The sequence below is a fragment of the Halichoerus grypus genome, chromosome 4 (genome assembly GCF_964656455.1).
Source record: "Halichoerus grypus chromosome 4, mHalGry1.hap1.1, whole genome shotgun sequence".
NCBI lineage: Eukaryota > Metazoa > Chordata > Mammalia > Carnivora > Phocidae > Halichoerus > Halichoerus grypus.
Genome location: NC_135715.1, coordinates 10,980,772 through 10,993,959, shown reverse-complemented (window position 1 = coordinate 10,993,959; position 13,188 = coordinate 10,980,772). Strand labels below are relative to the sequence as shown.

At 39.3% G+C, this 13,188-nt stretch overlaps 1 protein-coding gene across 5 annotated transcripts in view; it reads left to right on the top strand.

Annotated features, from left to right (window-relative positions):
- The window catches only part of PCCA (propionyl-CoA carboxylase subunit alpha), a 396,319-nt gene that overhangs the window by 195,014 nt on the left and 188,117 nt on the right, over window positions 1–13,188 (top strand). For all 5 annotated transcript variants that reach the window (XR_013446865.1, XM_078070126.1, XM_078070127.1 and 2 more), the window contains one exon: window positions 11,909–12,019. Coding sequence is in view for 4 of the 5 variants with exons in the window: in XM_078070126.1 (XP_077926252.1) it covers window positions 11,909–12,019 (111 nt within the window). In the remaining variant the exon portion in view is untranslated. The remainder of the gene's footprint in view (window positions 1–11,908; window positions 12,020–13,188) is intronic.

The window sequence follows — 13,188 nt, the reverse complement described above, 5'->3', positions numbered from 1 at the left end:
GCTTTTCTGTATCTTTTTTTCCTCCGTCTCTCCCTTTCTTTGCCTTCTCCTTTCTCCTCCTTTTTGCTCTCATTCCTTCCCTTCCCTCCTTGTTTTTTTCCTCAACTATTTGAAAGAAAGTTGCAGACGTCATGACACATGACTCCTAAATATTTCAGTATGGATCATTTTCCTGCAGAATCACAATACCATTATCACACTCAAGAAAATTAACAGGAATCTCATAATATCATCTAATGTATAGTCCATATTCAAGTTTCTTCAATTCTGCAAAGAACTTTTTTTTTTAAATCTTTTTTTAATACCATCCACAATCCAGTCAGAGTTTACACATTGATTTTATTTATGTCTCTTTATTATCTTGCTCTTTTTCTTTTTGGATTTCTTATCATTAACTCTTCAGAAGAGTCCAGGGAAATGAGGTGGAGAGATGGGGGTTGCATTTGGAACAAGAAATTTATTTTGAATTGGTGATTTTGAATATGGTGTAGTTAGCGAACCTTAGATGATTTCACAGTGTGACTCTGGGACTAGGTGGCTAAAGTAAGAGAGGAGATTATTTGAAATGAGATCCTAAGGGCTGAGTGGTGAGGATGTTGCCTGAGTCATCCACACAAGGTGACAGGAGTTAGGATCCGAAGGAAGGTCATAAGTCGAGTGACATAAATTCTGCAGCAAATACTGGGGTGTGACAATGAAGTTGGTAGATGACAGGGAATTGGAGAAGATTTTTTGACCAGATAAAATAAACCTCGAGGAAAAATAAGTTTCTCCAAGGATTAGAAGAGGTAATGTTCTAGAAATAGTTAGGCTGTAATCTAAATGTTCTAATGTGTCATGACATGGATCTCAAGGAGGTATGTGAGGGTTGCTGGAGAAGTGAGGTCCTTGGGGGCACTGAAGTTTTCAGGTGAGGCAAGATGATAGATGGAATGTTCCCTGAAAATACCCCTCAGTATAGCTGACTGATGATCGTGGAGTAGCCGTCTCAGAAAATATTGTGGAGTGGCTTGGAAAAGAATTGGCAGAGGCATTTTGGGGAGGTGGGAGTAGTTGGATGAGCTGATGTTCTAAGGCTGAGGGATGGCCAAAGAAGCTAATCCTTCTGGAAGTGGGTGCAGAGTCCCTGAAGTACCTGGTAGGAAGGTGAGCCCTTGGGCTCAGAAAAGTGGTTGCAAAGGTGTTGTGAGGGGCCTGGGTCTATCCACTTCATCTAAATATCCTCTGACTTGATTTCCCTTTCTTTGGCTCTGCCATCCCATGCTACTACTACATATGTCATGGCCCAGTGTAATAGCTTTCTGAATGGGTTCTCTGTATATACTCTTTATCTGCACCAATCCCTTCTTTAGTATGGACAAAGTAGACATTAAAGTACAATCCTAATGATCCCTTCCCTGCTCTAAAACTCTTTAATGTCTCCCCGTTGCATTCCTGTGACTCTGTGGTCATTTACACCACTTTGTCTCATCACTCCCCCTTTCCCTTTGTTCTTCCGCCTTCACTGTTTTCATTTCCTGGGATGCTCTATCCTCTTCCTACCTGAGGACCTTCATAGTTAGGCTGTAATCTAAGCAGTTATAACAGAGAATAAAAAACATAGTGACCTAAGAAAGATACGATTTAATTTCTCTGCCATTGTCATTGTCTCAAAAGGAGATTGTCAAGGGCTGGTAAGGAGACTCTTAGATTCACAGCAGATGGTTTTCATTTGGGGGCCCCAGAGTGGCTGCTTTTATACCCATCATCCAGCCGCAGCAGGAAGGTGGCAGGGGGAGTTCACACCCATTTTTTTTTTTTTTTCCAAGGCATAACCTAGAAAGCACCTTTAATTCTCCTCCCATCCTATTGGCGTTTAATCACGTGGTCGTACATAGCTACTAGGAAGATGGGAAATGTAGATGTCAAGGGGGCCATATACTAAGCTAAAAAGTAGCGTTTCTCTTATTAAAGGAAAAAGAATAGATATTGGTGGATGACTAGGGGAAGTAAGAATATATATGTGTATCTGCTCATTTCTGGAAACACATAAACATACACAAGAGCAGAACTAATAAGATGGTGTACTTACAGGGTGTGGAGGGAGGATCGGGGAGAAATGTTTGGGGGATGGGAAACAAAGTACAAGGAATGAAAGGGAGAGACTTCTTGGATTTTACTTTTAGAATTCTGACAATATTTCAAAATAAAATTAATATTCTGGGGAAGAAACTCAAAGTGGAGTACAAACAGAGACAAATGGATAGTACTGTATGAATAATCATGGTGAACGGGGGTGGGGAGGGGGGAGAGAAAAAAAAAATCTAGCCTTAAATAACTTTTAGCCATATTTTGACTGGATACCCTCAAGCTAAATACAACATGTATAAACAAACATTAATAGGTTTGTTTTTCCTAGTTCATGGGTTAGCAGTTCTGAAACCAATTTATATGTATTCTGGGATTGAGGAAATAAATACATAGATTGTGGATAAGATGAGTGACATTTCTCATTGTCAGAGAAAGAAGTTATAGATGTGGAAATGGATGAGGATACAGTGAGCCTTGTGGTGTGGAGTTGAAACGAGGTATCAGTGTAAACTTGTGATTTTTTTTTTTTTAAGATTTTATTTATTTATTTATTTGACAGAGAGAGAGAGAGAGAGAGAGACAGTGAGAGAGGGAACACAAGAAGGGGGAGTGGGAGTGGGGGAAGCAGGCTTCCTGCGGAGCAGGGAGCCTGATGCAGGGCTCGATCCCAGGACCCTGGGATCACAACCCGAGCCGAAGGCAGACGCCCAACGACTGAGCCCCCAGGCACCCCTAAACTTGTGATTTTTAACATAGATTGAAAAATAAGTGTACAGATGTTATTGTGTGCGTGTGTGTTTGTGTGTACATATATACACATAATCTCTAGCTCAGGGTTTCTTTAGCCCTGTTGGGGTAGACAATTTTTTGTTGTGTGGGGGGGCTGTCCTTCACATTGTAGGATATTTATTATCACCCTTGGCCTCTACTCACTAAATGACTGTAGTGTCCACTCAATTGTGACAATCAGGTATTTCCAGACACTGCCATATGTCATGAGGGAGGGAGGCAAATCACCCTCGATTGAGAACCACTGGCCTGCTGAGAGGTCATGGAAACATTGACACCCATAGCGATGAGCATACCAAGAACCCAGATCTTATTTTTTAAATACCATTGTCTCATAAATGGAACCAGTACTCCATGGTAAAATGGCTGATTTCCGGAAGAGTATTAAGATGAGCCTGAAACATCTTGTATAAGAAAGTAATATGATGATATGTTAAAAAGACACAGGAGCCAGCTCTAAGGGGTTCCCAATGGCCAACCTGGGAAAACTTCAGCAACAAAATAAATAATGGTAGCAATGGATTAAAGCCCTTGGAATAAGATAAGAGTCCGTGGGGTCATACTGACATAAATAGATAAGAAAGATAAAAGGGGGAAGAGGCACAGCTCTTTTCTACAGTAGATTTTTAATTGATGTAGAAAAATCCCCGTTTGTGCCCAGTTGTTTAGGTAAGAATCATCAATGACAGATGCTAAAATTAGTGGGTGAAAATATGATGAGCAACAGGTATTTGCATAGTTTCATAGTATATCCCGAAGAGATACTATAGTGGGGAAATATAATACTTCAAAATGAACAGACCTGGCAGTTTACCCAAATGCTCACAATTAATATCACTGGTAGGGGGACGTATCAAACATCATATGCCTCTTGAGGTATGATGTGCTGAAAATAGCACATCGTTTCTGTGATGTTCTCCCCAACATATATAACCTGGATATAATCATGAGGAAACAGCAGACAAACCAAATTGGAAGACAGTGTGTGAAATAAATGGCTTGCACTCTTCCAAAGTGTCAAGGTCAAGAAACAACAAAAGTGGATCAACTTATCTAGATCAAAGGAAACTAAGGCTACGTGACAACTAAATGCAGGATTAGTTCTTGGACCAGAAAAAAAAAGTTTTTCTTTTGTAGTAAAGGTCATAAATGAGACGGTGAAATTTGAGTAAGGTTTGCAGATTAGATAATGATACTGTTATCAATGTTAATTTTCAGATCTGGTCATTGTACTGTGATTACATGAGAGACTTACCTTGGTTTTAGGAAATACTGAAGTATGTAGAGGTAAAGTACATCCTGTTTTCGACTTACCCCCAGATATGTAAGGAAAAGTGTGTGTGTGTGTGTGTGTGTGTGTGTGTGTGTGTGTATGTGTATAACGGGAAAAAAATGAATGATAAATGTGTTAACAGATGTTAACATTTGGTGACTCTGGGTGAAGGATATACAATAATTCTTCATACTATTTTTGTGATTTTTTTTTTTGTAATTCTGCGATTATTCCAAAATAAAAAGTTCAAAAACATAGGTGACGAGAAGCATGTGCCTCCTCCCCCCAAAGCTAAGGAATTTTATTTAAGGAATAAAAACAGATGTATTTGTGATTCTATATTATTCATCTGATGAATTCTAAAGGATAGAGGGCTTAAAGAAATTGTTTTGTAAAGGGCAGAAAAGGAAGGACAGTTTACTGTCTTGTTGGATGACTGCTTAGTTCAAATAATATTTTTTGCTCAAGTTGATTGTGAGCTTTTATTAAAATAAAAAGTCTTGAGAGCAAAAATGTAATTTGGTTAAAGTTAATTTCTGAGTCCCCATGAAATAAGCAGTGGCTTTTGGCCTCCGTTTGATCCTGGCAGTGTGTGCAGCTAATGTCTGGCCAGTGTTTTGGAAACAGCAGGTAGTCAGGAGAAAGCTGCTCCTAGGGGTCCTCTCCTCTGTGGCCTGGTCGTGACTTCCCATACAGATGGGACCCCGTGAACTTTGGCAGAGGTCGTTTTCAATTCCCTGTCTAAAACTCAGAGCCATAATTTTTATGAGTATATGATTAATAATATCGTTGAAGTTATAAACTACATCTCAGAGTACCTCTACAACCGACTTCGTGTTTGAACAAGGATCAGTTGAAAGAACATTGTCTTTCCTGGGACATGGAAAGAAAGTAAACTCTGTACAAAATGATAACTTTCAGATGTGTAGGATCTCTCTTAACGGTTCCATGATTTTTTCCATCTATCTGGTCTTTTGAGCTTTTAGGAAAAGCAAATAGTTTTTTTGATTATTCCCCCACTTGGCTTTAGAACTGATAAATGTACAGTAGTCTTTCGAGTCAGTGAGGCCCCTAGATTTGGGTTGTCTGCCATTAGCTACTGTTTTATCTTCTAGTCCTTTGGAAAGAGAATCAGATAATGAGTGGATTTTGCATAGTAATAGGTAATATTTTATTCAGAGAACATTTAAAGAGAAACTGCATTTGTGTAGTAATTTTATTCCTGAAACGTCTTTTAGCAAGATAAAAGTCTGTTTTCATGCTCTATTTACTATTCAAGTAGAAAGATTTTTGAAAGTCCAGGCTTCATTTGTGTGCTTGAATGGCTCTGCTCTTTGATATCCAAAATGTAAATTAATATTTGCTTATAATTCCTTTGACTTAAGTTTTCTAAAATTGCTTACTTTTTCAACTTTGAATGTAGAATAAAAGTATAACATATCATTTATCCTGTAAAACTGCATACATTTTAATTTTTTGATGTCCTCAGTCACAAATTGGTCACTGAGTATCAGAAAAAATCTTATTTTTGTTCAGATGATTATTATTTCTGAAATCTGCGTTAGAGTTTCCTGAAGACAGTCTCAGGCTCACAGAAGAGCAGGAAAATTTATACTATCACTAGGCTGTAACGGGAGAGCCAGTAACGTTAAATACGAAATATAAAAGTCTAAAACAGTATTATTTTTATTTAACTGAAGGACAAAAATCCTGAAAGTTAGATTGCCTTTCTAAGTTATTTATTTATACATGAACTTACAAATGGAAACATTCTGAAATATTAATTTGCACATAAGAACACTTTTTTTGGAAATAAAATCCAGCTGCACCTTGATCTTCTAATTTTCAGCCTTTTCAGCTTCTTCTTTAGTATCTTATTTTTTCTAAAACTTCAGTTATTATATAGGAATAAGTTACATACTGCTGGCTTTGTCTTGCGTTTCTTTGTTTCCTGTTCTGAATTCCTCCATGTGGACGTCTGCCTCCATGCTTTGTATGTTCTGGGTGGATCTGCGTTCTAATTGGCCTGCTCTTCTGAACTTTAACCCCTCGGACACCATCAGTCTCCTCTCCCAGGTTTCTCCAGTTTAACTTGTCCACAGTGGATCAGATGTTTTCCTTTCAACCTGTTTCTTTTCATAAAGTGGTGGCTTCTGTCATGTAGTGTGCCAGAGCCAGAAGGGACTTATCTTCCCCATTCTTTTTTTTTTTTTTTTTAAATACAAGATTTTATTTTTAAGCAATCTATACACCCAACATGGGGCTTGAACTTAGAACTCTGAAATCGGGAGCCGCATCTCCCCCATTCTTGACATCCACTAAGTCACCATGCCCTCTCTGCCTGCCGAATCTCTTTCAAGCCCAGCTGCTTTCTCTGTCTGTATTGCCCACACCCTCGCTGTGGTCAGAGGCCTTGCCGTTTTTCAGCAAGTCTCCGCAGTTGTCAGCTAATAGTTTTTTCCATCTTCACTCCCCCCTCTCCCCAGTCCCCTTTCCAGTAGTAGCCAGCATGATTCCTGGAGCGCAAACCTAGTCATACGTGCCCTGTGTCACCCATTTTGGTTGCCCTCAAGGAGAAGTAAAATCTTTGCATGGCTATCAGACCTGAACGCCCCTGTTGGACTTTTCACGTTCACCACTCTCTCCTTTGCTCATGCTCTTTGGCCATGGTGTCCTTCTTTCATTTCTCTCCACAGAAATACCTGGTGGTATCCATTTGCTTTTGACAACAGTAAGAATTTTTTTTTTTAAAGATTTTATTTATTTATTTTAGAGAGAGAGTGCAAGCACCTGTGTGCACACATGAGACCAGGGGAAGGAGTAGAGGGGGAAGGGGAGTGAGAGGGAGAGAATCCCATGCAGACTCAGAGCCCTGAGTGTGGAGCCTCTGCAGGGCTTGATCCCAGGACCCTGAGATCGTGACCTAAACTGAAACTGAGAGTCCTACTCTCCACTGACTGAGCCATGCAGACGCCCCAGCAACAGTGAGAATTCTTTTTTTTTTTTTTTTTTTTTTAATATTTTATTTATTAGAGAGACAGCGAGAGAGGGAACACAAGCAGGGGGAGTGGGAGAGGGAGAAGCAGGCTTCCCGCAGAGCAGGGAGCCCGATGTGGGGCTTGATCCCAGGACCCTGAGATCATGACCTGAGCTGAAGGCAGTCGCTTACTGACTGAGCCACCCAGGTGCCCCAACAGTGAGAATTCTTAAATATTTTAAGTTTCTCCCTGATATTACTCATCTTTCTTTCTCTGTTTCTTCTCCCAGCCAGGAAGATTTGCCTTAAGTCTCCACTATTTTCCTCTGCCTGGAATGCCACATCTCTTGTCACCTATGCATAGAAATTTCTCTGGCGAGCCATACCCTTTTCTTCTTCAAAAGTGCTTTAGTTTTGTCTGTTTGTAAAACATACAGCAAAGGGATATCGTTCTCTTTCGTAGCCTGACCTCTTTTAATAAAAGGAGTCTTTTATTTTAATTTCCCGCTTACTGAGTTTGTCTTTCTAAGCACTCCTAGCATGTTGCTTTCAATTGCTCTTCATTTTCATCTACCCAAATATCACCTATAATATAGGCAGATGTCACATTTTTGCAATGATTTGTTAGGTATATTTGTGTCATCAAAAGGTTCTTATACCTTCCAATACTTTCCTCATAGAAATACGCATAATTACAACAGCCCTTCTAGTCATTACCCACAGAGCAAGGTTGGGTTAACTGTGCCTTTGTCCAGGGCATGTCCTATGAATGATATTTACTAGGTCATTGTCTATAGGTGATAACTTCTTCCATGGAAGTTTAGCTAAAGGAATAGCATTAATATTTTAATTTGGAACTTTCTGTAAATGTTTTGAGGTAGTTTGAATAGATTGAAAATTGGTTTTTATAAAAGTTTTAGTCACATGGTATCTTCTGAGTCAGGAATAGAGATGCGCAGAGTTTCGCACATGGTTGCTAGGTCGCATGGTCTAATATGCAGAGATGCCTAGAGCAATGCCTAGGTGGATGTATTAAGTTGGTTGGCTCAGAGATGGGAAATCATATTGAAAGGTATGCCCTCCTCCCCCATATGTATACATTAGAGTACAGGATAACCTGCTGTAACAAGGATTCTTAAATACAGTGGTATAAATAAGATAGAAAATTATTTACTAATTTTTTTTTTAAGAAGGGGGTTTGAGGGGGAGGGGCGGAGAGAGAGGGAGAGAGAATCTCAAGCAGGTTCCACTCCCAGCACAGAGCCCAACATGGGGCTCGATCTCAAAACCCTGAGATCATGACCTGAGCCGAAATTAAGAGTCAGATGCTTAACCACTCAGGTGGTTGAGAGTCGGATGCTTAAGCCCCTCAGGTTCCCCGAAAATTATTTACTTCTCATTTAACTGTCTGGCTGGTCTATGCTGATGGGGCAAGTTTGTGTCCTGTGGTCATTCCAGGAGATACACCCCTTCCCCCTCCACACCCCCGTCGTGTTGCTCTGCTTCACCTTCATTTCCAGAGCTGAGTTCCTGCCATATCAAGAAGCCCATAGGAAGAGGGAGGAAAGGAAGCCCAAGCAATTCTTTGCAAGTGAGTGAGGCCGGAGTTGGATGCGTTGCTCTACCTTCCAGCCCCTCGTCTAGGAATTAGTTTGTCAGGTCCAGCTGTAAGACAGATAGGTAGAGTCTGTGTCTGTGGGGTCTTTCATTCTGCCAAGGCAGAACATTTAAGGAAAAATGAAAAGCACATTTTAGGGGAAACCCACAGGCTGCCATATTTTTAAAACATATATTGCAATTGTAATTTCTATTTTACTAAACTTTAGATAAATGATTCAGTCTCTCTGGATCACGATGTTCTTATTTTTAAATCTCCTTTCTCCTTGTAATTTTCTTATTCTGTGACTGGTTCCTGAAAGTTCCCCCAAAGCAGGTACCATACTGTCATGCAATGTTGGCTCTTACTTTCTTTCCTGTGATGTCTAATTGCACATGAGCAGTAGGTGTAGAGTCAATGTTGATAGGTAGCGATTAATTCGCTCAGAGTATCAGCATTGCTGAAAACCTTACAGCAAATGGGAGCAACCTTTTCTGGGAAGGACTAGAGAGGTAACCACTTCGACTTCGTGGGTCACACGGTCGCTGTTAGAACTGCTTGACTCTTGTAGCACATACATCGGATGTAAACACAGCTGAATTCCAGAAACACTTGATTTACAGAAATAGGGGGCAGTCGGATTTGCAGGCTGAGTTTGCTGACTGCTGCCTATTAGGATGGCTGTGTCCTGTGGATAGAAAGAGTTGTAAACTTCGGAGGAACGGGACTCGTGCAGGATGTGAAGCTGGAAGTTAGGGAGAGAGGTTAGTGCGGAGACTCCCGATGGAGCACAACTGCTGTCTGATGTGTATTTAACTGCGCGCTGGCTTCTGCTCTGCAGCCGTTCTCTTGTGGAAGGATCACAGTGAACACAACATTAATGCACCTTCCTGAGTGCCTGGCATTGCCTTAAGCATTACCTCATGATGATAATGCAAAATAGGTTCTGTTGGGATCACCATTTTACAGATGACAAACTAAATCTTTGAGAGGCAAAATCGCTTCCCCAAGGTGAGGGGTAGATCTGGTGCTTGAGCCTGAGGGTCTGATTCTTTGCTTACTTGGGAATAATTTTTGTGAAAGTGAGCACTCTGTAAGACTGAAGCAAGATCAGAATCAGGCTTCCTAGGTTTGTTATGCAGCAGAATGGTATAGATGAGAAAGTGGGTAAGGAGGTAGGATGAAGAAATTGGAAGGAATTAGTAAACCTCACATTAATGCAGCTCTGTCATGCTCTAGTCCTTCTCCTCTTGCGGAAGCCTGATCGAATTCCCGCTTCCCCTGGATTTGACGTGCTCTCATCCTCCCTTTTAGTCCTCTTTACATCTTTGTAATATGTGTGACCAAGATCAAATACTCTCTTTCTAAAGTCCTTCTGTCTCACAGAACTCACCCAATACTGTTTGAATCCTTCTTGTGGCAGTTACCTATTTTTTTTTTTTTTTAAGATTTTTATTTATTTGAGAGAGAATGAGAGAGAGAGAGAGAGCACATGAGAGGGGGGAGGGTCAGAGGGAGAAGCAGACTCCCTGCTGAGCAGGAAGCCTGATGAGGGACTCGATCCTGGGACTCCAGGATCATGACCTGAGCTGAAGGCAGTCGCTTAACCAGCTGAGCCACCCAGGTGCCTGGCAGTTACCTATTTTAACTTTGTAGGAGTCCTTGTGTATTAGGCTCAGTGTTTCTGAGTTTCCTATTGGATCACAAGCTTTTCTCCCTTACCTTCCCCTTCTTCCTTTCTTTCTCTCTTTCTTTCTTTCTCTTCCTCTTCTACTGATTGAAGTATACTTGACATAAAATGAACTTCTCATATTTAGAGTATTCAGTTGCATGAGTTTTGACATATGTGTCCATCTGTGAAGCTATCACCACAGTCAAGATACTATCTTTTAAACGTATATTGCTATTGTATCTATCTTTCCGTCACCTCCAAAAGTTTCCTCATTGCCTTTGCAGTCCACCACCTTTCTATCCGTGTCCCAGTGCAACCAGGTGATCTGCTTTCTGTCACTGTATGTTGTTGAGACTTTTCTGAAATTTATATTAATGGACGCCTACAGTAGTCTCGTTAAATTCAGTGTAATTATTTTGAGATTCATCCTTGTGTATTTTAGTAATTCATTTCTTTTTATTGCTAAATAGAATTCCATTGAATGGACGAATCACATTTTGCTAATTCATTCATCTATTGATTGACATTTAGATTGTTTCCAGTTTTGACTATGGCAAATAAAGCTAGTAAGTTTTGTGTATAACTGTTTGTATAGATATATGTTTTTATTTAACTTGGGCAAATATTTAGGAGTGACTTGTCTGAGTCATATGTGTGAGTATATGTTTAACTTTCTAAGAACCTACCAAGCAGTTCCAAGGGATTTGTGCCATTTATATCCCAACCACGGGGTGTGACACCCATTCTCCCACATCCCCACTGACGTGCTGTTTCTGTCTTTTAACCTTTAGCCACTTTAATTTGGTGTTTGGGGGCATCTCGTTGTATTTCTTTGATGATAGTGATGTGCAGCAACTTCTCATTTGTATATCTTCTTTTGTGAAATGTCTGTTCAGATCCTTTGCCCATTTTTTGCTCTGTCATCTTACTGTGTTTTAAGCATTCTTTATATATTCCAGATGCAAATTTTTTGGCTGATACATGTGTTGTGAACATTTTCTCTCAGCTTGCCATTTCATTTGCTTAACTGTATCCTTTGAAGCAGACTTTTAAATTTTGATAAAGTACACTTTTTTTGTGGCTCACGGTTTCTGTGTACTACCCAAGAATCTGTTGCCTACCTCAAGATAATCAGAATTTTCTCCTGTATTTTCTGTAAGTCTTATAGTTTTAGGTTTTGCATTTGATTTGTGATCCAGTTTGGGTTAATTTTGTTGTATGGGTCTGAGTTAGGGTTTTTCTTTTTTCCCAAATGGATATCTAGTTGTTTCAGTACCATTTACTGAAAAGACATTAATTTCCCTATTGAACTGACTAGGCAGCATAAGCTTCTTAGGTTTGCATTTGGTGTTTTATTGCTACCATAGCTTCAGACGTTTTTTGTTATTACTTGAAGTCGAGGAGATGAATAATCTTGTCTGGTTCTTGCTTGGTCATAAGACACAGATTCTCTGGATAGTAAGAGACTTCTAACTGACTCGTTCTCTAATTCAATCTGATATCTTTTTTTTTTTTTTTTTTTTTTTTTAGGAGTTACACATAATATTGCATTACTCCGAGAGGTGATAATCAACTCACGCTTTATAGAAGGAGACATCAACACTAAATTTCTTTCTGATGTATATCCTGATGGCTTTAAAGGTTTGTATGCACTGAAGTATTTTACTGTATTAAAGTTATTACTTTTATACTTTATTTTAATGTATAATTTTTCTATTTTGAAATTAAGGCCTTTAGCCCATACTGTACTAGATTTATTAACATAGAGTATCCTAGACTATTGACATTCGTGATTTTGAGTATTCATGAATGACTCATGAATGTGCAATAATCCATCATTTTGTTGAGTGAGGAATTCAACTATGTGGAATGTGGTATGAGTCCAGTGTTGAAGTAAAACATGTAGACAGAGCATTAGCCTACCTGATCTTCTGGTTTCTGAAAGCCAATTCAAATTTGTATTCCCTGCTGCTACATTATATGGGTATATGCAGGAACTCTAATGATTAAAACTTTATGAAAATTAGCACTAAAAATTTCAGAATACCACATGCTATTCCTATTAATGAAAATGAAGATGTTTAAGAAGATTGTTTTTATCCATAAAATGAAGCTTTTAATAAAGTAATGAGGAGAATGTGAAATTTAGCACTCTGAAGTTACCTGTGAGTGTTTCCGGTGGTAGAAAAATTGCTCAAGTGAGAGACCGAGAAAACCCATTAGTGAGCATTAAAAACGTGGTTAATATGTGAGATAAACCAATAGGACTTCCATGTGACTTAATGGAAATGTTATTCCAGTAAAAGCCAGAAGTATCTGCATATGTTTCTGATGAATTTGGGGATATGTGAGGATGAGATTTTTCTCTCACAAATGGCAAGGGTTCTTTAGATCCATTTAGAGTATTTTAGTGTGTAAGATGACTCAGTCATATTAGGGGCTGTGTATAGATTCAGGTCAACTCCATGTATTGGGCTTTTGAATACATTTACAAAGCAATTTCTTAGTTTAGATTTTACAGAACAGGCGCCCCAATGTTCCACGTTCTCAGGAGAGCTCAGAAATTTACTTAAAAACCTAACATTGCCATTTTCCAGGGTAAACTTAATATATTACATTTCTGTTTTGATAGGGCATTATCAGCATGGACAGTCTAATTCTCTTAATGCTCATATAAGATAGGAACAGTTTTAAAAATTGTTATAAGTTGTTAGAAGGACCATTATTTAATCTCAGCCTTTATTTTACATGTGAGGAAACAAAAGCTCAGAGAGCGTGATAAGGCTAAATGGCCAATAATATAATAAAGC